Source organism: Panthera onca, chromosome A1 (assembly GCF_046562875.1).
Source record: "Panthera onca isolate mPanOnc1 chromosome A1, mPanOnc1 haplotype 2, whole genome shotgun sequence".
NCBI lineage: Eukaryota > Metazoa > Chordata > Mammalia > Carnivora > Felidae > Panthera > Panthera onca.
In genome coordinates this window covers 217,549,956-217,576,379 of record NC_138339.1, presented here as the reverse complement: position 1 = coordinate 217,576,379, position 26,424 = coordinate 217,549,956, and the positions used below count along the sequence as shown (strand labels likewise).

Sequence of the window (26,424 nt, the reverse complement as noted above, 5' to 3'; positions counted from 1 at the left end):
ATTGTGGTTTTGATTTGCATTTCCCTGATGAATAGTGATTTTGAGCATCTTTTTGTGTGTTTATTGGCCATCTGTATGTCTTTGAAAAAATGTGTGTTCACATTTTCTGCTTGTTGTTTAACCAGATTCTTTTTCACAATTGAATTTTATGAGTTCTTTATGTTTTGGGTATTAACTCCTTATCAGATATATGATTTGCAAATATTTTCTCTCATTCAGTAGGTTGCCTTTTTATTTTGTTAAAGGTTTCCTTTGCTGTGCAGAAGTGTTTCAATTTGATATAGTCCTGCTTATTTATTTTTGCTTTTGTTGCTTTTACTTTTGGTGTCACATTAAAAAAATCATCACCAAGACCTTCGTCAAAGATCTTGTCGCCTGTGTTTTCTTCTAGGAATTTTATGGTTTTTTAAGTCTTATGTTCACCTCTTTAAAGCACTTCAAGTTAATTTTTGTGTATGGTATAAAATAGTGGTTAAGTTTCATGCTTTTGCACATGGCTGTCCAGGTTTTCCAACACCATTTATTGAAGAGACTGTCCTTTCCCCATTGTATATTCTTGGTTTCTTTTTGATAAATTAACCATATATACATGGATTATTTCTGGCCTCCCAATTTTGTTCTATTGTTTTATGTGTCTACTTGTATGTCAGTACTATACTATTTTGATTACTTTAGCTTTGTAATATAGTTTGAAATACGGGAGTGTGATGCCTTCAGCTTTTTTCTTCTTTTGCAAGTTTGCTTTGGCTACTTGGCATTGTTTTTATAGTTCCATACAAATTTTAGAATTGTTTTTTCTATTTCTGTGAAAAATGCCATTAGAATTTTGATAGGGATTGCATTGAATCTTTAGATTGCTATGGACATTTTAACTGTATTATAACAGTCCAGAATATCTTTCCATTTGTGTCTTCTTCAGTTTCTTTAATCAGTGCCTTATAGTTCAGTGTATAGGTCTTTTACCTCGTTGGTTAAATTTATTCGTAGGTATTTTGTTCTTTTTGAGGCAGTTGTAAATGGGATTTTTAAAAAATTTCTCTGATAGTTATGAATGTATATAAATGTAATCAATTTTTGTATTGATTTTATATTCTGCAGTGTTAGTGAATTCATTTATTCTAATAATTTTTTTTTAAGTTTATTTCTTTATTTTTGAGAGGGAGAAAGCACAAGTTGGGGAGGGACGGGGGGGGGGGGGGACGGAGGGAGGGAGGGAGACAGAATCTGAAGCAGGCTCTAGGCTCTGAGCTGTCAGCACAGAGCCTGACACGGGGCTTGAACTCATGCTTAACTGACTGAGCCACCCAGGTGCCCCTAGTTCTAATAGTTTTTTGATGGAGTCTTTAGGGTTTTCTGTATATAACACTATGTTAAATGCAAACAGTGAGAGTTTTACTTCTTCCTTTCTAATTTGGATGCTTTTTATTTCTTTTTCTTGCCTAATTGCTGTAGGTAGAACTATATTGAATTAAAGTGGCAAGAGTGGACATCCTTGTCTTGCTGATCTTAAGGCCAAAGCTTTCATATTTTCACTCTTGAATAAGATCTTAACTGTGGGCTTATATATGGCCTTTATCATGTTGAAATATGTTCCTTCTCTACCTGCTTTGTGGAGTTTTTTACATAATTGGATGCTGAATTTTGCCATATGCTTTTTCTGCATTTTTTGAGATGATCATATGATTTTTTACCCTTCATTTTGTTAATATCACATTCACTGATTTGTGGATATTTAAGTAGCCTTTGATTCCTGGAATAAATCCTATTTGATGTTGGTATGTGATTTTTTTTTTTTTTTTTTATGGTATTGATTCTTTTAATGTGTTGTTGCATGCAGTTTCCTAATATTTTGTTGAGGATGTTTGCATGTGTGTTGATCAGGGATATTACCCTGTAATTTTCTTTCCCTTTGGCATCCTTGTCTGGTTTGGGTATCAGGGTAATTCTGTCCCTGTAAAGTGAACTGCAAGTGTTCTCTTCTATTTTTTTTTTCAAAGAGTTTGAGAAGGATTGGTATTCTTTTTTTAATGTTGGTAGAATTCACCAATAAAGCCATCTGGTCCTAGACTTTCATTTATTGGAAGGTTTTTGATTACTGATTCAATATCCTTACCAGTAATCTGTTCAGATTTTCTGTTTGTTCATGATCTAGTCTTGGTAGGTTGTATGTTTCTAGGAATTCATTTCTTCTTGGTTGTCCAGTTCGTTGTCATTAATTGCTCATAATAGTCTCTTATCTTTTGCATTTCTGAGTTATCAGTTGTAATATCTTTTTGTCTGATTTTATTTATTTGAGTCCACTCTTTTTTCTTTTTTTGGTGAGCCTAGCTGAAAGTTTGTTATTTTGAAGAAGCAGCTCTTATTTTCATTGATCTTTTCCATTGTTTTTCCTTTATTTCTGTTCTAACCTCGTTATTTCCTTCCTTCTACTAACTTTGGGCTTTGTTCTTTCTTAGTTCCTTGAGGTACATAGTTAATTTGTTTGAGACTTTTCTTGTTTCTTAAAATAGGCATTTATTACTGTGAATTCCAACTGCCCTTTCTGCATCCCATAAATTTTGGTGTATTTCCATTTTGCTTGTCTCAATGTATTTTTTTAATTTCTTTTTTTGATTTTTTTCTTTGACCCATTGGTAGCATGTTGTTTAATCTCCACGTATTTGTGAATTTTCTAGTTTTCTTTAATTGATTTCTAGTTTCATACCACTGTGTTTGGAAAAGATGCTTGATATGATTTCAGTCTCTTAAATTATTAAGACTTGTTTTGTGATTTATCATATCATCTGTCCTGGAGTATGTTCCATGTGCACTTGAGAAAAATATATATTGTTGATTTTGGATGGGATGTCATTCAATATATATATTCATATATATTTAAATATGTGTATATATGTTATATATATATATATTTAGACCATGATTGAATTTGTTATTTAAGGCCTATATTTGCTTTTTGATTTTCTGTCTGGATGATCTATCCATTGATGTAAGTGAGTGTTAAAGACCCCTACTACTATTCTATTACTGTCTGTTTCCGCCTTTGGTCTGTTAAGATTTGCTTTATATATTTAGGTGCTTCTATGTTGGGTGCATAAATATTTACAAATGATATATCATCTTGTTGGATTGACACCTCTATCATTATTTAACACTCTTGTCTCTTATTATAGTCTTTGTTATGAAGTTGATTTTCTCTGAAATAAGTATAGCTACTCTGGCTTTCTTTTGGTTTCTGTTTGTGTGGAATATCTTTTTTCATCCTTTCACTTTCACTCTGTTTCCTTCCATCTAAAAGTGAGTCTCTTGCAGCATGCATGAGTCTTGTTTTTTAATTTATTCAGTCACTCCATGTCTTAGTCCTAGTGTTTAGGATTCTAGTATAATTAAGATGGAATTTCTGTCTGGTTGAATAAACATGTACAAAGGTTGCCAATTGATGAATGCCAGCCTGGAGGGAGACTTCTAATGGCAGACAATAGCGCTTTGCCTTCTTTTTTCTTCTTCGTAGTGTTTTATTGGATGACTATATAGAAGAATGCTTAAAACGTTTGTGAATAACTGAAGCTAGCAGGGATAGTGAATATATTTTAAATAAATCTTGGAATCCATAAAAGCTCTTGTCTGACTAGAGCAAAGGGCCAAATCTAATAAAGACTGTAAGCTCTCTAAGGGCAGGGTAGGTCCCTTTTGATCATTGTTGTGTCTACAACTCCAGCACAGTAACTGGTATATAGATGTAATTTTTAAATGAATTAATGGAATTGAATAAAATCTTGTTTCAATCAGTTGTCCTCAGATGTCTCTTGTAATCCTTCTCCTTCTCTTGATTATTGATGAAATGGTATTCATTAACTTTTTTTGGTTTTTCTTTTGTTGTGAAAGGCTTTTATAGAAGGAACTTTTGAAGAATCATCTCTGCCCTTAAGGAATTTATATTCTTATAAATTTTATAAGACAGAAGGCTCTTCCCTCAAGGAAGAAAGGAAGTTGGCACTTGGGGGAAGAGTCTTCTGTCTTATAAAATATTTTTGAAAAAGTAGAGCTTTACCACTCAAATAGGTCAATATTTTAAATCCTCAGTTTAATGTGTGAATATTTGAATTTAGCCTAGCAAAGCATCAGTTTAACTCTTGACTATTTTTACATGATATTTACACTGTTGGGATTACATTTATCCTCTTTGGATATAAATGAATATTTCTAAAGTACCAGAAAACCAGGACTTGGCAGGTAACCAGAAAAAGGTAAAATGACTAGTGGCTGCTTCTTTTAGTTTGGGCATGAACTCTGTAATTTGCCTTTGTCCCTGAGGCTACCTGTTGTCTTCCCGTAGGAAAATTATTGTTAGTTTTAAGGAAATTTCTTAAGCTTTCTCTAGTTTTTTATCTAATATTAAATTGTTTTCACTTGGGAATGGTGGGGACTGTGGCAGATAGAAAAGGGTCTATCTTGAGGGCTATGGCAGATAGAAAAGGGTCTATCTGTGTAAACAAGGCACTTCTAATCAGCTTTAGTTGCAGAGCCCAGTATTTCCAGTTCTCAGTTTTTTATTTTTTTATTTTTTAATGTTTTTTCATTTTATGAGAGAGAGAGCACGAGCAGGGGAGGGGCAGAGAGAGAGAGGGAGACACAGAATCTGAAGCAGTCTCTAGGCTTTGAGCTGTCAGCACAGAGCCTGATGTGGGGCTTGAACTCAAAAATTGTGAGATTATGACCTGAGCCAAAGTCAGTCACTTAACTGACTGAGTCACCAAGGCGCCCCCAGTTTTGAGTTTTTTAAAGAGCAGTGGAAAATCTAGATTTTTTACAAATTCGTTCCATTTTTTTTTAAATGTTTATTTTTGAGAGAGTATGAGCACAGTTGGGGGAGGAGCAGAGAGAGAGAGAGAGAGAGAGAGAGAGAGAGAGAGAGAATCAGAAATAGGCTCTGTACTGACAACCGAGAGCCCCATGCATGTACTGACAACTCATGAACATCATGAACATGAGCTGAAGTTGGATGCTTAACTGACTGAGCCACCCAGGCATCCCAAATTTGTTCCATCTTTAAATGTTCTTTTATTCAACATTCAGAAAATATATTCTAGGAACCCTCCCAGGAGCTTGAGAACATCAATAACCACGACCAAGATTTTGCCCTTCTGGTCTATATTCTAGTGGGCGAGCAAAACAATAAATGATAAACATGAGAAAATTATGTATTATGTTTGAAGGTGATGAATTCTATGGGGAAGAAAAAAGGGCAGGGTGAGGGGGATTGGTCACAGGTAGGCAGATCGTAGTATTAAGTAGAGTGATCAGGGTAAGCATCATGGACAATGATATGTAAGAAGAAAAAACTTGAAGGGAATGAGGACCTTTCTCAAGTGGATATAGGTATCTTCTTGTATCTGAAAGTAGAGCATTCTTGTGAAACATTTTATAAGCCAAAATGGCATAAAGCAGAAGAGCACCTACCAACAATTTATATGGAAATGTTTTCAAGCATTCCCAGACCCAACAGATGACCCCTCCTAGGCTTTTCTGATACCTTAGAACACATCTTGCTAACAGAGATGCACAAAATAAGTCAAGATAAAGCACAGACGCTCAGAGACACCGTTCAAAGCTATGGTGGCTTGATGCTGAGGCACTGAATTTAGTTCCTGGGTAAGGAGCTTGGTGGGGCCACTCTTGCTGTTTGGGGTGCATGCTGCCTCTGTAATGGCTCTGCAAAACAAGCACTGAACATTGTTCTTACAGAAGTGAAAATCATTTTCGGATTTCTTTTGGTTAGTGAAAACATACTGATGTAGGTCTTTTGTAAAAGCAAAGTGATGTAATGTGAACTTTTGAAAAACAGGGGATTCTTGTACTTGGATGACCAATATTCCAGGTGGCAGGAGCATTAGAGCCAAGTCCTGTAGGCAGGAACATGCCTGGAAACAGCAGAGACTAGTGTAGCTGGAGTGGAGTGAGCAATGAGGAGGTTATAGGAAGAGTACTGGGAGATTCTACAGGGCCTTTAGGCCATTGTAAGGAGTGTGAATTTTACTCTGAGTAAAAAGGACATTGCAAGGTTTTAAATAGAGGAGTGATGTGCTCACTTTGCTGCTTTGAGAATACTCTGTCAGGGACAAGGGTAATCTAGCTGAGATATAATGGTGGCTGGGACCAGGATCCAAATGAGGTGATGAGGAGTGGTCAAGATTCTGGATAAATTTTGAAGATAGAATCAGTATGATTTCCTGACTGAATGGGTACGGAGTGTGAGAAAGAGGGTTCTTTTAAATACTGCCTTGACTGACTCAAAGAACCGTCTTCTGGCTTCTAAATGTACACTCATTTACATCATTAATTTTCTAAATATTCTTTTGTAATAGTTTAAGTGTAAACTTTAAGTCATTTCTTACTGGTTTTATCACAAACTGCATTTGTTACCTCTTTGATTTGGTTGCTTTATCTGATTAGGTGGGAGTCCCCTCTCATTCTGCATGGTGTGGGCATGGATTGGTAGTTATATCCCAGGGACTGCTTTGGGCTTATAAGGAATAAGGATAAAAGTGTCCCTAACCCTGACCTCAAGGCTTATTATTTTGCCATAATGTAATACTAGTGTTTCACTGCTAGTATAGGCAAAATGCTGTAAGAGGGAAAATGAGCAGGTTCTGAAATTCTCCCTCATTCTCAGGGAGACTGAGAATGCCCCTCCAAGAGCTATAGCTCTGGATCATGAATGATGAGTGTGGTACCTAGGCTAAACAGCTGGTTTGCTGATTTTCTTCAGCACTTTAGAAAGAGGAAGATAGAAGAGAAATCGATCTACCTGTTAAGAAAAATTCAGAGTGTTTATTTAAAAGATTATTTATTTTTTTAATGTTATAAACATAACACCCCTGAATCTTTTGATAAATATAATTTAATTCCTGATAATACTCCTCATAATAGTATAGCTCAAGAATGTGTATATTAACAGGTCTCTCTGTTAGAGGAACAGTGTGGTATCAATATTGGCACTTACCCCTTAAGTCATGGTGTATTTCTGCGCGAAGTAGCATTTTTAACTCAAATGTTCACAGAATAGCAATTTTACATGTGAATAGAAAGGGAAGGAAATGTTGGGAAGACATTTGAGTCTCAGTTTTGTACTTTTAATACCTTCCAAAGCACTGGATACTTAAAGTGTTATAGAAAAGGAAAATTATTTTCAGTGTACTTTAAGGAATGGTGTCATATGAGTGGCTAGTTCAAGTTGTGGATCTTTAGATGATGGATGTTTTAATGTTCTAATCTAGAAAATTTATACACGTGGAATACTTCATTTTTTTGACACTGTGGGTAAATGAGACTACTACATTTGATAATATCACTTAATATGTATGCTTAATAACAAAATACTGTCTTGAATGCTGTTACGTGCTGCTTATCTAACAGAAGTGTTTTTCTTCTAGGTTCAAAAGATGTTGTGATAAAGGCACAGGTTTTAGCTGGTGGTAGAGGAAAAGGAACATTTGAGAGTGGCCTCAAAGGAGGAGTGAAGATAGTTTTCTCGTAAGTCATGTTTTTTAAAGCAAAATCATTATTAAAGAAAAAGATATATTGTAAAAATTGCCCCTTATTATTGAACTGATGAAAATGCTGAAATTTAAATATTAAATGAGATAAAATTTTGGCTGTCATGTGCTTTTGTTTTCCTCAGTTGGAGGAGAAAAGAATTTGAGTTCTTTTTCTTATTTCAGTCCAGAAGAAGCAAAAGCTGTTTCCTCACAAATGATTGGGAAGAAGTTGTTTACCAAGCAAACGGGAGAAAAGGGCAGAATATGCAATCAAGTGTTGGTTTGTGAGCGAAGATATCCCCGGAGAGAATACTACTTTGCAATAACAATGGAAAGGTCATTTCAAGTGAGTAATTGTAGACATGATACTTTAGGATGATTTTATTACATTCAGTTTCAAAAGTTGATTATTTCTATTTCTATGGGAAGGATTAAAAAAGGTATAATCCATAATTTATTTGTATGTGTCATGAGCACAATTTTTATTTTTGTGTCATTAAAAAAAAAGCATGGTTAATGCCATAAAATTTAATATATAATATTGTGGTAATAAAAGCTATAGGCAAAACTTTGCTGAAATAGAATCCACAGGACTTCTAAATTGTTAATTTGCTAAGAGCAACTTAAATCCTCTCAGATTCATCTCCAGATGCCCTAGACTGAGAAAATAATTTCTAGCAGAGTAAAATCTAATAAACAGTTTCTGAACCCATTAAAAGAATGTGTTTCCATGGCTTCATCTTCTTTTTCAACCTTTTGGTGTTTTTTTACAGTTTGGGGTTTATTTTACTAGCTGATTTAGTATTTGGCAAGTTGAAGGGTGACATTCACTAGCAAACAATATGATTCTAGGGAACATAACCCTAGCTCTGCTCTCCTCTCTTTATGGAACCTAAAATGCTAGTTTTTAAGGCATCCGGGGAAGAAGAAGACCTTTCATAGACCCGTTGCCATGGAGAGAGCATTGATAATCATTTTATACTCTAATTATTTGGCTTTTTGAGTACATTAGTTACACTAAATGGGCTGAATCTTTGTGCTGTATACCTTGTTTTTCCAGGCATGTTGAGTACGTATTTGGAAGTCCTAGTAAGGATTTGATGTAAATTACACAATCACACAATGAGTAATACAACAAAACTTTTAAGAATAATGAAATTAGTTTTTGTATATAAAACATCTTTTTAAAAAGCTGTTTTCCATACTGTGATTTTTTTTTTCTTACAGTTAATTACATCTTCTGGTAATGTTTGAGTGATATTATAAAGTGTCTTTCATAACTTAATTTTTACAAGAAAGTATTTCTTAAGGTATAACACTAGATGGTAGTAAAAACCCACTCAGGATATAAGATAAAAGACATTGTTTTATTTGTAAGTAATATGTTTACCATTATAAGTTTCTCTATATGGTAGAATTTAGATTTGTAAGTTATTTTAGAAATCTCATGACAATAACCTCATATATTTTACACATGTATAAAAATTACACTTTTATAAATTCAGTTATTTTCATTACGTTTTCTTTTCCATTGATGTTTTATATCAACATCTTTCATTTTGTTATTTTGTTTTTACTTTTTGTTATAGAGATAGGAGTCCTATAACGTTGCACATTCAGAGTACCTCATTTTGATTGGAGTAAATATAGCAAACTGAATATGTGTTATTAAAGATCTAAATATAATACACTGACTATATTTTATTAAAGATACAGCATTGGGGAAAAGAACCAAATTTGAATTCATTTTAAGAACTTGAATTTTTAGAGAATTATTTGAGTCTCATTCAGAAAGATATGTTTTCATTTATATTACATAGTTGTAATAATTCAGATTAAAAACTTGATAGTACCAGTAAAACCATTTGGTCAGACGTTCTTTGATGCTGACATATTAGACCAGTGTAAGAATTGGCTGGTGTTACTTTTTGGGTTATGACAAGCTCTTGTGGGAATCTCTATTAAATAACAAAAAATCAGCTATTTAAACTGAAAAGGGAAGAGCAGTTTTGATTGAATTAAAATTCTGTGTATAGGAGTCGACTGATCATACAATATTGCTTTTGTTCCTTATCTGTTTTTAGGAGTGAGTCATAGGGTCTATTGGTCTTCTTTAGTATGTGTGAAATCAGGAAGCTTGGGCAGATATATATCATATTTACCAGATTTGGTATGCCAAAAAATCAATTTAAGTAGCTCCTCTGTTTTGGCACTTGTTAAAAATTAGATTTCTTAGCATTTACCCAGTGCCTGTTGGGTACTTTTGGGCTGAGACAAATCTAATTTAACAAATCACATTTGCAAAATATTTTCATTTATTTTTCTAGTAAAATATTGCAATCTGCTGTAAATGAATGAAACATTTAACTATGTCAAGTTGTTTTTACTTTCCTTGGAATAGATATAAAATGTGCCACAAGAATTCCAAATTTTATTTCCCATATTTATATTGTTTTTAAAAAAGGTCTTTATTTTATTAAGTGACTTATTTAAATTCAGACCTATTTTAAGGCAAATTTTTTTTTATGGTACTAATGAGAAGAGGAATTTAGGTTAAGAAGGAGAAAATAGCATTATTCATTAATTTGAAATTACAGCTATTTGTTAGAATTTAATTATTCTGAACGTTTATTACTAAAATTTAAAAGTTAAAACCAAATCACTTAAACAAACAGCATTCATTCAGCAGTCACGACCAAATGCAAAACTATAGTCATTATTTTAACTGATTTATATTTACTTTTGTAAGCTTTCTTCTGACCAGCTGTCTACAGTTTTGGGGTTTCTTTTTAATTGGTTGGGAATTAGTACAGAGAAGGGCTGTTCACTTTATTTTATGTTATTATTTCATATATTTCATATGGTTTTTTTTTTAGCCTTTCCCTCTCCCCCCCCACCCCCCCCAACTTACAGCTGACTCTTGGAGACCTAATCATTACTTTAATGAGGATTTAATATTACCTTTTTCCCCCCAGACTTCTATGTGGCTTTTTATTTCTCTTGTCAGTATATATTAAAGAAAAGTAAAACTAAAATAAAATGTTCAAATATTTTACACGTTTGTTGGTTTCTACCTCTTTTGTTGAAAAAAATTACATTTTGGGGTTATCTATAGTTAAGTTTACCTATATTCTACTTCAGTAGCATGCTGTTAGTTTGCTATTAGTTGAACAAGCTCTTCTTAAATGAGTCACCTCCCCCCCTCCCACTTTAGATCTTTGTAAAAGCTCTAGCCTTGCTAGAGAGGATATGAAGAATACCTTTTCATTTGAAGCTTATAGAAGAACTAAAAATTAGAGTATAATTTCAAACATTTCTCTTTACTTAAGCTTACTACTTTTCTTGAGGCTGAGAAGGCACAATTAATTCTTTCATTAAAAATTTGTCTGCTGTGTATGTTGTAGTGAGTTCTGACACCAAGGACCCAGAATTGGGCCAAACCTCACAGGTTAAGGGTATAGTCCTCCGCATGCCTGTGTTCTCTTCAGACACCAGCCTCAAGTTTTGGGTTCCTTGGGTTACTCTTAATGCCCACTAGCTGGCTAGAGATCTACTTTCTGTTTTTAAGAGTTTGACTGTTGTAGACATAGTCAAACCTCATGTAAATGGAATCATGCAGTATTTGTCTTTTTTGTGACTTGTTCATTTTACTTAGTGTAATGTCTTCAAGGTTCATCCATGTTGCAGCATGTGTCAGGATTTCCTTTTTAAAATTTTATTTATTTATTTTTAGTTTTTATATTTTTCAAGTTTATTTTGAAAGAGTACACATATGGGGCACCGCGGTGGCTCAGTCGGTTGACTGTCCGACTTCGGCTCAGATCATGATCTCAGTTTCTGAGTTTGAGCCTCACGTCAGGCTCTGTGCTGACAGCTCGGAGCCTGGATCCTGCTTTGGATTCTGTATCTCCCTCTCTCTCTCCTCTTCCCCTGCTCACATGCTGTCTCTCTCTCAAAAATAAGTAAAGATTAAAAAAAAAAATTAAAAAAAAAAAAAGAAAGAGTACATGTGTGAGTGGGGAAGGGGCAGAGAGAGAGGAGAGAGAGAATCCCAAGTGGGCTTCATGCTGTCAGTGCCAAGCCTGATGTGGGGCTCGGTCCCATGAACTGCTGAGATCATGACCAGAGCTGAAATCAAGAGTCAGGATACTTAACTGACTGAGCCACCCAGGTGCCTCAGGATTTCTGTTTTTTTAAAGGCTGAATATATTCCATTGTATGTGCATATATATAGTTTTTCTTATTTTCTTTATTTTTCATCTCTTGATGGACATTCAGGTTTCTTCGTCCTGACTATTGTGAATAATGTTGCAGTTAATGTAGGTATGCAGATGTCTATTGAGATACCATTTTCAGTTCCATTGGATATATACCTCGAAGTGGGATTGCTGGATCATATGGTAATATGGTGTTTAATTTTTTGAGGAACCTTGATACTGTTTTTCACAGTGGTTCTACTATTGTACATTTCTACCAACAGGGCACAGGAGTTCAATTTTTCCACATCCTCACCAAATGCTTTTTTTTTTTTTTTTTTTTTTGACAGAAGTTATTCTAACGGGTGTGAGGTAATATCTCACTGTGGTTTTGATTTGCATTTCTTTAATGATTACTGATAATGAGCACCCTTTCATATACTTGTTGGCCATTTGTATATTGTTATGAACTGACTGTTTATCCCCCCCACCCCAATTCATATTTTGAAGCCCTAAGCCCTAATGTGATGATATATGGAAGTGAGCCTTTGGTAATTAGGTTTCTGTGAGGTCATGTTGCGACTATGAGGTGGAATGCTGCTATAACAAATAGATAAAAACGCTGAAGTGGCTTTGGAACTGGGTAATGGATGGAAACTGAAAGAGTCTTGAGGTATGTGGTAGAAAAAGCTGGGGTTATTGTGGAGGGACTTTTGAAGGTGATTCTGGTGAGGATTCAGAAAGAAAAGAGCTATAGAGAAAACCTCCATCTTCTTAGAGAATATATAAATAGTCACGAATAGAATGTTGGTAGAAATATGGGTAGGTATAGATATGGAAAGATCATTCTTTTGCGGTCTCAGACTGAAATGATGAATGATAGAAAAGAGGTGATCCTTCTCACAATGTGGCAAAGAACTTGGCTGAATTGTGTTTATGTTCTAGCGTTTTGTGGAAGGTAGAACTTGGGAGGGATGAATGTTTAACTGATGAGATTTTTAAGCATTGTATTGAGGAAGCAGCTTGGTTCCTTCTGACTACTTACAGTAAACTTTGAGAAGAGAGAAACAAATTGAACAAGGGATTGTTAAGCGAAGCAAAAAGATAATCAGAATTTAAAGATTTGGAAAATTCTCAGCCTGCCTAAACTCCAAAAACTAAGAAAGCTATTTGGAAAAGAATATGAAGGATGTGGCTGAAAAACCATTTGATAAGGAGATTAGTATGAGTATGAACCATGAACTGTGAGAAATAAATGCCTGTTGTTTAAATCACCCAGTTTACTGTACTTTGTTATACTACCATAAGCTGATGAAGATCTGCATCTTCTCTGAAGAAATGTCTATTCAAGTCCTTTGCACATTTTTAAATTGGATTGTTTGGGTTTTAGTTATTGAATTGTGGTTCTTTATATATCCTGAATATTAATCTCTTATCGTGCATATGGATTGCAGATATTCTCCCGCTCTGTAGGTTGCCTTTTCGCTCTCTTGATTGTTTCTTTTACAGTGTTGAAGTTTTTGAGTTTGATTTAGTCTAGTTTGTCTCTTTCTGCTTTTTTTTTTTTTTTTTAATGTTTATTTATTTTTGAGACAGAGAGAGACAGAGCATGAATGGGGGAGGGTCAGAGAGAGAGGGAGACACAGAATCTGAAACAGGCTCCAGGCTCTGAGCCGTCAGCACAGAGCCCGACGCGGGGCTCGAACCCACGGACTGTGAGATCATGACCTGAGCCGAAGTCGGACGCTTAACCGACTGAGCCACCCAGGCGCCCCTGTCTCTTTCTGCTTTTATTGCTTGTGATTTGATGTCTTATCCAAGAAATTATTGCCAAATCTAATGTCATGAAGTCTTCCCCCTGTTTTCTTCTAGGAGTTTTGCTGTTTTAGATCTTCCATATTGGTCTTTAATCCATTTTGAGTTAATTTTTGTTTATAGTGTAAAGTAAGGATCATCTTCATTAATTTGCACGTGGATATTCAATTTCTCCAACACCATTGTTGAAGAGACTATCCTTTCCCCATTGTGTAGCTGTGGCACATTTGTCAGAGACCGTTTGACTATATATGAGGATTTATTTCTGTGTTTTCTGTTCCATTGGTTTATATGTCTGTCTTTATGCCAGAACCATACTGTTTTGATTACTATAGCTTTGTTATGTGCTTGAAACCAGGAACTATGAGGCTCTAGCTTTGTTTTTCTTTTTCAAGATTATTTTGGTTATTCAGGATCCTCAGAGAGTTCATATGAACTTTAAGTTTCCTTTCTTTTTTTTTTTTTTTTTTCTATTTTTTCAAACAAGGGACAATGGGAAAATACCGTATTGGGAGAAAGTGCTAGTAGGGATTGCATTTAATCTGTAGATTGCCATGGGTAGTATTGGACATTTGAATAATATTAAGTCTTCCAGTCAGTATCTTTCTGTTTATTGTGTCCTGTTTAGTTTCATTGAGCACTGTGATACAGTTTTCCTTGTACAAGTCTTTTATCTTTCTGATTAAATTTATCCTATTTTATTCTTTTTGATGCTATTGTAAATGGGATCATTTTCTTTAAAAAAAAAATTTTTTTTAACGTTTATTTATTATTAAGAGACAGAGCATGAGCATGTGAGGGGCAGAGAGAGGGGGAGGTACAGAATCTGAAGCAGGCTCCATGCCCTGAGCTGTCAGCACAGAGCCCGACACAGGGCTCGAACTCACAAACTGTAAGATCATGACCTGGGCCGAAGTTGGACGCCCAACTGACTGAGCCACCCAGAAGCCCCGGGATCATTTTCTTAATTTCCTTTTCAGATTGTTCATTGTTAGTGTATAGAAATGCAAGATATATTTGTATGTTGATTTTGTATCCTGTGACTTTGCTGATCTCATTTATTAGTTCTTAAACAGTTTTTTGGAGGTTCTTTAGAGTTTCTATATCCAAGACCACATTGTAAACAGAGGTAATTTTACTTCTTCCTTCCCTGTTTGGATACCTTTTATTTCTTTTTCTTGCCTGATTGCTCTGGCCAAGACTTCCAAATATCATAGTGAATAAAGTGACAAGAATGAGCATCTTTGCCTTTTTCCTGATCTTAGAAGGCTTTCACTTGTTTGCCATTGAGTATGTTGGTTGTGGGTTGTTTATATATGGCCTTTATTATGTTGAGGTAATTCTTTGTATTCCTAGTTTGTTGAGTGTTTTTATAAAAGGATGTTGACGTTTTTGAAATGCTTTTTCTGCATCAATGGAGATGATCATGTGGTTTTTGAACTTGATTCTGTTAATGTGGTGAATTATTTTGATTTTTATAGGTTGAAACATCATTGCATTCCAGGAATAAATCCCATTTGCTCATGATATATAATCCTGTCAGTGTGTTACTGAAATTGGTTACTAGTGTTTTGTTGAGAGTTTTTGCATCAATATTCATCAGGGATGTTGGTTAGTAGTTTTCTTGTGGTATCTTTGTCTGGTTTTGGTATCAATGCTGACCTCGCTGAATGGGTTTGGAAGTGTTCCTCCCTCTTTAATTTTTTGGAAAAGTTTGAGAAGGATTGCTATTAGTTCTTTAAATATTTGGTGAAATTCTTTAGTGAGGTCATTTGGTACTGGGCTTTTCTTTGTTGGGAAGTTTTTAATTACTCATTTAATCTCCTTGTAATATATCCAGATTTTTTTTTTCTTCAGTACTCATTTTTGGTCCATTTTGTGTGTCTAGGAATTTATCCATTTCTTCTAGGTTATCCAATTGGTTGGCATGTAATTATTCATAGTAGTCTCTTATCCTTTTTGTTTCTGTGGCATCCATTTGTAATGTCTTCTTTTTCACTTCTAATTTTTGTTACTGTGTTTTTTCTTTTCTTAGTTTATCTAAGGGTTTGTAAATTTTGTTGATCTCTTCAACAAACCAGATTTTAGTTTTATTAGTTATTTCTGTTCTATTTTCTTTTATTTATTTCTGCTCTAATCTTTATTATTTCTCTTTTTCTGCTAACTACGGGTTTAGTTTGTTCTTTTTCTAGTTCCTTGAGTTATTAAAAAAAATCCATGAGCTGGCTGCTTTTCCCCAATTTGTGAGAGCTATGTTGGCTTCTTTCTTCAGTGTTATATGTTCTGTGGTGGTGCCCTAACTGCTGAGCTCTCACAGGCAATTACAATATGCTTTTCCCAGTTTTCTAAGTTAGGTAAGACAGAAATCAGTTCCTTCAATAGTCTCCTGAAAAGCAAGAATGTTGGATGCATATTCAACTTTCCCTTTTCCTTCCCAAGGGAGAAGCACAGCATTGGGCTATTTCTCTTGATCTTAAGCTGTGTCAATCAATCTAGGGGAGGGGCTGACTTGGATGAAATGAAATGGCTTTTTTTTTTTACCTGTTTCATTGCAGTTGAACCTAAGGTACTACAGTTTCCTAACTGGTTTCTGGCATTCCCATAAAGAGATTTACTCACCTAAAAAGGAATAAAAAATTCAGATCATATAATATTAAGTTAGTGTTTCTGTGGGAGAACGAGTCTAGGGCTTCCTGTTCTACCATCTTGGTGAATCTGATGTCCACAGTTTTTTGGGGGTGCTTTAGTAAATAGGTATGGTGGATTAAATCATTGACCACTTTGTTGAGCTTAAACTCCAGGACCCCTTTCCTTTCAGAAGGTTGGGCTGATATCATGTGGCTCAAAGCTCCAAACCTCTAATCACAGTGTTTGCCTTTCTGTCCTTTGCGTGCCTTCTGCCTACCTGAGTCATCTCCTTTGTATTAACTTGGGCCTACCATGAGTCACCTCATTAGCATAAACTCTAAGTTGTACTGGATGGTTTAAAGGTGCTTTTCAGACATTGGGGATAAAGGTCAGCCAAATTCTTTATTACACATGCATATTGAAATCTAATCACATAATGTAAAATTTAAAGGGTGCGAAGATGTACAAGGAAGTATCAGTCTTCCACCCACCCCTGTTTCTCAGCCCCCCAGTTTTTCTCCATGGAGGCTGGTACTATTTTTTAAATCATTTTTTTTCCACCTAAGTAACAGTTAATTCCCATAAAAAGTAGTAGGTTTTTCCCCCCTTTGGCTATTGCTTATTTTGAGGATTTGAAGGACTGTTTTGTTCTCCAAACAGTAATGAATACATTTATGCGAATGAATCCTTTACTTTAAATCTTGAAATGAGTTTGTTACTGAAACACACTAGTTCCTGGGATAGAAAAGTGAAAATAATCTTTTGCTTTTGTTTTTTTCCCCATGAAAGTCATGCTTTCTTTTCTCCTGGATTAAGAATACTATGTTCATTGTAAAAAAATTTGAGGGGGGAGAATAGTGACACATAGGGTAACAAAAGTCTTACCATTTAATGTTTTCCCATCTTTTTTTGCAGTTTGATTAGTGAGTGGTTGCACATTTAAACATACTTTATGTTAAAAAACTTCACATAGTTTTGGAAAACAGTATGGAGGTTCCTCAAAAAACTAAAAATAGAACTACCCTACGATCTAGCAATTGCACTACTAGGCATTTATCCATGGGATACAGGTGTGCTGTTTTGAAGGGACACATGCACCCCCATGTTTATAGCAGCACTATCAACAATAGCCAAAGTATGGAAAGAGCCCAAATGTCCTTCGATGGATGAATGGATAAGGAAGATGTGGTATATATATACAATGGAGTATTACTTGGCAATCAAAAAGAATGAAATCATGCCATTTGCAACTGCATGGATGGAACTGGAGGGTATTACGCTAAGTGAAATTAGTCAGAGAAAGACAAAAATCATATGACTTCACTCATATGAGGACTTTTCAGATACAAAACAGATGAACATAAAGGAAGGGAAACAAAAATAATATAAAAACAGGGAGGGGAACAAAACAGAAGAGACTCATAAATATGGAGAACAAACTGAGAGTTACTGGAGGGGTTGTGGGGGGCGATGGGCTAAATGGGTAAGGGGGCACTAAGGAATCTACTCCTGAAATCATTGTTGCACTACATGCTAACTAATTTGGATGTAAATTTTTAAAAATAAAAAATAAAATAAAAAAAATAAAAATAAAAAAGATTTACATAAAACCTCTAAAAATGTAAATCTACTAGGAAAAAAAAAAAACTCACACAGTTGAGAATAGAATCTAGAGTTTTATATCATTTTTTCCTGTATAACACTACTGAGATCATTTTCCTATACCTTAAATAATCTTCAGTAATATAGTTTTATCATTTCCTTGTTTTTGCATGTTTCCAGTTTTGTGCATAAATTAACAAATCTATTAGATTATTTTGCTTTAAGGTTTTTTTCTTGATTGATTTTAAGAGACGTAAAAGTTAATCATTTATTATTTTTATCTTATATCATTCATGATCATAGTCAGAACTATTGTTTCAAGGTAAGTAATTTTTACTGACTTGCAGTAGGGCTAGAGCTTACAAAATTGACTTATTTATTAGACTTTTTAAAAATATCAGTATCTTTTTAAATGATTTTTAAAAATGTCCTTTAAACAATAGTTGTCCTTCAGTTCTTAGGAAAAATTTGTAGGTTATATTTTATATGTACATATTTATATTAACTTAATTTGGTTTAAGTTTTGTGTATATTTTTAACCTTTTTGTCTCACAGGTGAGCTCTTGTCTTCCTCTACTTTTTCGCTTCTTTTCCATTATTTCAGTTGAACATTTATAAAGGGGTACTGTGCAGGAGATGTAAGGATAAATTCTCAAGGAAATTTAAAGATAGGAGTGGGGAGTGATAGATACATAAATCTGATAGTGTGCATAAATAGGTTTTAAAATTTTATTGATGGGTCCAAAAATAAAATCTAGATGTTTTGGCTGTTTCCCCTCTTGCTAGGGTCCTGTATTAATAGGAAGTTCTCAAGGTGGTGTCAACATTGAAGATGTTGCTGCTGAGACTCCTGAGGCCATAGTGAAAGAACCTATTGATATTGTAGAAGGCATTAAAAAGGAACAAGCTGTCCGGGTATGTTGTATTCTGAAGAATTTCTACCTAGCTTTATTGGATAATTGTAATACTTAAAAAAAGAAAGAGAATTAACTTTGTATAAGTTAAGTGATTGACAAAACTTTTTTAAAAAACTTTTTTAGTGTCAATGCATGTTAATATCTTGTTTGAAATTGAAGCCTTTAAAGTATCTACAGTAGGGGTGCCTGGATGGCTCAGTCAGTTAAGCATCCAACTTCTGCTCAGGTCATGATCTCATAGTTTGTGAGTTCAAGCCCCACATCGGGCTCTGTGCTGACAGTTCAGAGCCTGGAGCCTGCTTCAGATTTTGTGTCTCCCTCTCTCTCTCTGCCCCTCCCCCACTCATGCTCTGTCTCTCAAAAATAAAGAAATGTTAAAAAAATTTTTTAGAAGTATCTACAATATTTTCCTTAAGTGTTTTAATACTTGTCTTTAAAAGGCAAGGATTATTTTAATTAGCCCCTATATACCATTGTCATACCTAGTAAAATTAATAATTCTTTATAATCATTACCTACCCATTCATTCAAATTCCCTTGTCTCAAGTTTTTCATTTTTTTTTTTCTTTTATAATTTGTATATAATTTCTCAGGCTGATTATCCTCTACTTACTGGTATTTGACTTTTTGCAAAAATCATATACACCCTTAAAGAATTTAAGATTTGTATGAGAATTATAATTTGTATGAGTTGGGATCCATATAAGGTCTTTCATTGCTATTGGTTATTGTCTCATAGGTCTTTTTCTAATTTATAGGTTTTCTTTCCCTCACTCTCTTCATCCTTCTTTCATTTGTTGAAGCAACTGGGGTGATTATGGTTTATTGTTTATCATAGCCTGGATTTTACATACCCATGGTAGCATTTAATGTGTTCCAATCTCCCCTTTGTTTCCTGTAAATTGTATGGAATGGTAGGGACACTGTCTTATATATTCCTATAATCTGATTTTTTTGGAGGGAAGTGGTTGATGGATACTTTTGAGAATCTGATGAAAGCTATGGGCTTTTAGTGTCTGCACATAAACAATAATTTTTGCCTATACTTTAGTCTTCTGTACTGTCCTATTTTTGTGTGCTTCTTCCCCACTTTCTGTCCACCACCTTCTCCAAAAAAAAAAAAAAAAAAAAAAAAAAACAACCCAACCGTGAAGTTTAATACCATAGCCTGTGAGAGTTGACTGGTAAGGTTGGAATACTGCTATTAAATTGTTTAGTTCGGATATGAAAAATAAGTGACCCATCTTAAAAGAAAAGTTTGAATGTTAAAGTTTGAATGAAATTAATGTGTATTAGTGGGAAACTCTGTCAAAATAAGCTTATGATATTGAAGTACAGTAGAGCAAGAATTTTTGACTAGCACAAAAGTTTAAAGGAGATAGCGAAATTACCTTGATAAAGTCATTGAAGCAAGATAATGGTATAAAGGTTTAAAGGGGACAGAGAGAGACTTGATTCATTAGGTAGTTATGTGAGAATGATGACTGGACAGTTAAATTTAGATGAGAAAGAATACTTGATTTCGAATAACACTTGAAGGAATAATCTACTCAGGTTATAGCTTTTTGAGTGAAGAGCAGAAATGCTACCTAGCACAGTGTTTGGCAAATTAATGTCTTTCTGGGTTGATCAGAATTCTGTTGCAATTCTCAAATATTTAGATCTACAATGGCAGATTATAACCTAGTGAAAATCTTTCTTAATGAAATAATATTTAATTATTTCTCATTTATTTCATATTATTCTCTATATGAAATAAGTCTTAATTGAAAATGCCATATTTTTTTTGGCTGATTATCCTCTTTACTTACTGGTATTTGACTTTTTGCAAAAATCATATTCACTCTTAAAGAATTTAAGATTTTCTGTAATTAAAATTCAAATGTATTGCAGCCTTAGATAGTAGTTAGAAAAGAGGAAAACCTCCTTCATAGTGTTCTTGAGCAATTGCAGCAGTTAGAATAAATATATAGACATGTAGCTTCTATATCAGTGGTTCAGAATTGCTTATGGAACTTCAAAAATTATGAAAGGCTTGGTCCACTGTAGGACTTGTAAACCAGAACTTCTAGTTTGGAACTTTGGTATGTGTATTTTTTAAAAAGCTCTTCAGGTATATATCTAGTTAGGAATCTCTGCTCAAGACTATACACCCCTCTGTTAGAATAGAAGCTTAAGTAACTGTATCTTTTGGGCCTATCTTATATTAGGTACTCAGTAGATTTCTGAATGAATGCAGTTATACTGGTTTGACTGAATGCGTCCTAATTGCTTGGTAGACACTGTTCATACATTACTTAAAAGGTAAAATCAAGTGATTTAATATTTTTGCCGTCATTTGGACCATTGGGATTGTCAGTCCACCTTTTATATGTCTTTTAATAAAATATAAGCCTCTTTCAGTTTAGGTTTGCCATAAGGCTTAGAGGCAATATGAAGGCAATGGAATAAACACTGGAACTGGAATCTAGTCAGGACTTCATTTCTCTGAATCTCTTTCTCATTTGTAAAATGGCCATACTACTTGTCTTGTGGGAATTTTGAATACAAAGTTTTATTGAACCATTTAGTAGTAGTGGCTGCTATTTCAGTCATTCATGTTTGACTACAAACAATTCATACTTATTATTTAAGTGATAAGCTAGAAGGTTTTTATTTACGTAATTTCATGTTGATTGGACATATGCAACATACATATAATAAAGAGACAAATTGATTTCAGCTTGCACAGAAGATGGGATTTCCACCTAATATTGTGGACTCTGCAGCAGAAAATATGATCAAGCTTTACAACCTTTTCCTGAAATATGATGCAACTATGGTAGAAATAAATCCAATGGTAGAGGATTCGGATGGAGCCGGTAAGGGATCTTTCTTTTTTATCAAACACTGATTCTGTATTTATCCACCAATTGTATGCTTCAGTAAGGAAGTTGAATTCATAAGGAAGTGAACTCTTTCCTATGTAGAAACTTATTTTATAATAAATTGAATGTGAACAAATATGAAGGATAAATACCTATTAAAACAAACACTTAAAGTGTATATTTATGTACACACAGGGAGGTTAAAGCTGCACTGTCCAGTATGGGGGCTTCCAGCCACACGTGGCGATTAAAATTAATTAAAATATTCCTCAGTCGAACTAGTCATATTGCAACTGCTCGGTAGCCACATGTGGTTACCTTATCAGATAGCACACATACAGAATATTGCCATCATTGGAGAAAGTTCTTTTGGGCAGTGCTGATGAGAGTAATTAGTGTCGTAGTGAGTAAATGGCAGTAGTTTTGAGGAACTAGCCATCTTAGTCTCCCACAAGTTTCAGACTTTAGAGTTGTCATGGGTCTTTATTATACAAAGGGTAGAGTCTGGTGCTTGCTTCCTTTTAATATTTCTATCCAACAGAGAAGTAAGATTAGCTTGTCACTTTACACCTTTTCTTTTGCATGTATTTAAAGGAAAATCAGATTCTGAATGATCATACCTTCCATGTATAGCCATTTAAAAAATATAAGTTGCATTATTGTAGCCTAAATTTTTCTTGATACTTTATATTAACTGCATTACTTGATTTTGTTTCAAGTCACTTTGGATATTTTAATCTCTTAAGCATTTGTAGATCATCTTTCACTTGTATACTTTTAATTAGGTACATTCTTTATTATAGAAATGGATTTTTAGTTGGTCATTTATATGATTGTATAAAGAAGAATGAGTAAATTCTCTTGTGATCATAGAGGTCATTTATAAAACTAAAAAATTTTTTTATAAAGAGTAAAGGCTGATGCACATTTTCAAAATGAAATGTTCAGTGAAGGAGAATTATTTGTATAAAAGTTTTTTTGTTTTGTTTTGCTTCTGTAATAATAACATTGAAAGCAAGACTCCTGAATTACTTTCAGCTGTGAAATTCTACAGCCATATTCTGTTGGTGAGGGAATGTCTTTGTTCTCTTAAAAACTAATTTTTTTCCCTTTGTATTTTAGTTTATCTTTTCTTTTCTTTGTATGCATTTCTATATATTTTGAAGGAGTTTTTTTTTTTTTGTTTTTTTTTTTCCTTTTCTGATTAAGGGCATCGTATTTACAGAAAATTTGCAAAGTACCAAGAAACATAGGTAGGTTGGAAAAACTTCCTATAACCTCATTACCTACCATCGTTTTTGTTTTTTTTTCCTTAAAGTTTATTTATTATTTATTTTGGGAGCGAGAGGTAGAGAAAGCAGGGAGGGACAGAGAGAGAGGGAGAGAAAATCCCAAGTAGGCTCCACACTGTCAGCACGGAGCCTGACATAGGGCTTGATCTCACGAACCGTGAAATTTATGGCCTGAGCCGGGATCAAGACTTGGATGCTTAGCTGACTGAGCCACCCAGATCCCCCCCCACCCCACCACAAACATCCTTTTTAATATTTTAGTTCATTTCAGCCTGTTCTGTAATTGGGATCATATTTTCTATTCAGTTTATATCTTTCCCTTTTTAAACTTAAGACTACATGATAAAATTTTTGATGTTAAATATTTTTCAGTTTTTAAAGGCTTGTATATTATTTGTATATAAGTCTTTGCAGCCTCGATTAACTTTCGCATAGAATCTTAGAAGTAGAATTTTGGAATTGAAGAGTAATGATATTTTAACATGTTTGATTATTGGGCCAGGATAATAACATTTTGAGATGTATTTTGCCAGATTGTTGTCTGGAAAAGTTGTTCTAACTTACAGAGTGTCCATTTCAATGCCTACTTGTGCCAGAAGTGACTGTTATCTTGGTTTTAAACTCTGTCAAACTGCTAATCAGGACATGGTATCTTATTTTTCAATTCTTTGATTATTTGTGATGTTGAGAATTTTTCATGTTTATCGGACATACATTTTCCTCAGTAGACTGCAAAGTTTCTGTTGATGTCCTTTGGCAGCTGTGTTAGTTCCCAGTGGTTGCTGTAACAAATTACTATAAACTGGACATAGAAATCTAGGTTGATATGTCTTTTTTTGTCCTTTCAAATACTTTCTCCTGCCCCATTCTTCTTTCTACTTCCAATATTACATGTTAGATAACATGATACTGTTTAACAGGTCACTTCCCGCCCCCCCCCCCCCCCCCGCCCCCTCCAGATTGGATAACTTCTGTTTATCTATCTTAAAGTCCATTGACCCATCTCTAATAAATATGTTGTTAAGCCCACCCAGTGAATTTATCATTTTAGGTGTTGTGCTTTTTAGTTCTAGATTTTTTTTTTTATAGTTTTATTTGCTACTGAGGTACCTATCTAGTCCTTTATTATGGCCATATTTTTCTTTAAATCCTTAAGCATATTTAAAATAACTTTCACAGTCCTCTGATTTTAAATCTGGATCGTGTTGGGTTTGGTTTTTCTTGTCTCCTTTTTCTCTTTACCATTGGTCACACTTTCCTATTTTTCTTTCATGGATATAGTAATTTTTAGTTGCATACTGGACATTTTGTAAAATATGGTGTAGAGACGAAATTCTTTTATTTTCCTCTGGAAGAATGTTGATTTTTATTGTTATTTGTAGTTAACTTAGCAGGACTTGAAACTTTGTCTCATGTTGGGCAGGCTTCTGGGCTGAAACCGATCACTTCTTTCAGCCTTTTATCAAGTACAGCAAGGAGAATGTTGCAGTTATATTGGGGTGAGGAAGGGATAAAGCACTGAAAAGTGAAGTTGGGAGAATTGACCTTCATATGAGTCATTTTGGTAGAGTGCTTGAAGTAAAACCTGATTAGAATGGGTTTAAGGGAGGATTGCAGGAGAAAAATTTGTACCATGAGTTTAGGCAAAGGGGCTGGCAGATGTAAATATTTTAGGTTTTGTAGGCCACGAATGATGCTTTTCTTCATATTTTTGTTCTCCTTCTTTCTTTTCCCTTCTTTGTTCTTCACAACCCATTAAAAATATGTAAAAATGTGAAACCCATTCTTTGCTTACAGGCAATACCAAATAGGCATAGGCCATATCTGGGCCATGGGCCATATTGTTTTTTTGCTGACCCTTGGTTTAAACAGACAATTTGTTCAAGGACTTTTGCTGTACATGAAGTGAAGGGTAAGGGGGAAGAGGTTGCAAAATATATTTTTCTTTCTTTTTTAAGGTGGGAAAAATAACAGCATTTTTGCAAGTTGTTGGGATTTAGCCAGTAGGTAAAGGGGGGCACTTTATAATGCAGGAAAGGTAGAATTGCCAGAACAATGTCTCTGAGTAAGTGAGAGGGAGTGGGGTCCAGGGTGCAAGTGACGGGGTTAGCCAGGTGCATGGATGGTTAATTTTTGGCAATTTTAAAACAAATTTTAAGTGTTTTTGAAGTGGACTTTTTTTTCTCTTTTATCTGTTATCATCTGCCTAGGGTGGGTGTGGAACTACTAACTTTGATGGAGCAGTTTTAATTCCCAAATATTCTTTTTTAATAAACAGTTTGAATACATTGTGAACATAAATTGAAATACTTTCAATAAATAACAAAACCTAATTTTCCCCTAAACTAAGAACTATTATTGGTTAGTTTATTGTGTCTGTCTTGAAATTAAGATCACTTTCTTTTTCTTCCTTTCACAGTGCTGTGCATGGATGCAAAGATTAATTTTGATTCTAATTCAGCTTATCGTCAGAAGAAAATCTTTGACTTACAGGACTGGACCCAGGAAGACGAAAGGGACAAAGATGCAGCTAAGGCAGATTTGAACTACATTGGCCTTGACGGAAATATAGGCTGTCTAGGTACTGTGTGTTTTTATGTTAAAGTTGGATTGGCTGAGCTTAGTTTGTTTTCTCTGGGTCTGTTGCTTATACAAATCATTTTCCCCTCTTGATAGTAAATGGTGCTGGTTTGGCTATGGCCACAATGGATATAATAAAACTTCATGGGGGGACTCCAGCGAACTTTCTTGATGTTGGTGGTGGTGCTACAGTCCATCAAGTAACAGAAGCATTTAAACTCATCACTTCAGATAAAAAGGTAAAATTCGAATGACGAGAAGTAACTTGATTAATTAGTAGATGTGGTCATTACAAGAGTAGACCGTTATAATTCAAAAAGACATCACTAGTTTGGAAAAAGCTCCTGAAATAATGCAATAAAAGTTAACTAGAAAAAAAAGATAAAGATTCCCACTCTAATTTAGAAAACAAGATGAAGATATATTAGATGGTATTAGGTAATACTATAAATGGTAGTGATCTGGTATAGAAGCCATTCCTGTGGAAAAATTCTGGAGATGCTAGTTGACCATAAAAGCCCAGAAATCTCAAAAATCTACAAAGCTACAAACAAGAAAATTAAAATTATTTTAAATTCTATTCACAGGTAATTTTTGTTACTATTGACTTGATCATTTTTTCTTGACTTGTTAGTTCTTGTATATTTCACACACATGTGCATGCATACACACACACACAAAATTTCTCATACACACACTTCCTATTTTCCTTTCTCTCTCTTCCTGTTTGCATATATATTTTTATAGAAACAACTTTATTTGCATATGTATTTTTTATAGAAACAACTTTATTAAGATATAATTCACATGCCATCAAGTTCACTCATTCATATATATCTTTCAAAATATATATTTTGAATTTTTTGGCTAACATATTTTGAGCCACTTTTTCCATTTACTATGTTGTGCTTGTAAAACACTCATTTTAATGTTTGCATAAATCTGTCATATGCAGATATGCCATAAGTTAGAACTCTGACTTTATAAATGAT

The 26,424-nt window shown here is 34.2% G+C and overlaps 1 protein-coding gene across 4 annotated transcripts in view; it reads left to right on the top strand.

The window, feature by feature from the left end:
- The window catches only part of SUCLA2 (succinate-CoA ligase ADP-forming subunit beta), a 43,921-nt gene that overhangs the window by 9,794 nt on the left and 7,703 nt on the right, over window positions 1-26,424 (top strand). For all 4 annotated transcript variants that reach the window (XM_078433646.1, XM_078433654.1, XM_078433653.1 and 1 more), the window contains exons 3-8: window positions 7,431-7,530; window positions 7,719-7,881; window positions 18,563-18,691; window positions 21,416-21,554; window positions 25,272-25,433; window positions 25,529-25,671. In XM_078433646.1, coding sequence (XP_078289772.1) covers window positions 7,431-7,530; window positions 7,719-7,881; window positions 18,563-18,691; window positions 21,416-21,554; window positions 25,272-25,433; window positions 25,529-25,671 — 836 coding nt within the window. The remainder of the gene's footprint in view (window positions 1-7,430; window positions 7,531-7,718; window positions 7,882-18,562; window positions 18,692-21,415; window positions 21,555-25,271; window positions 25,434-25,528; window positions 25,672-26,424) is intronic.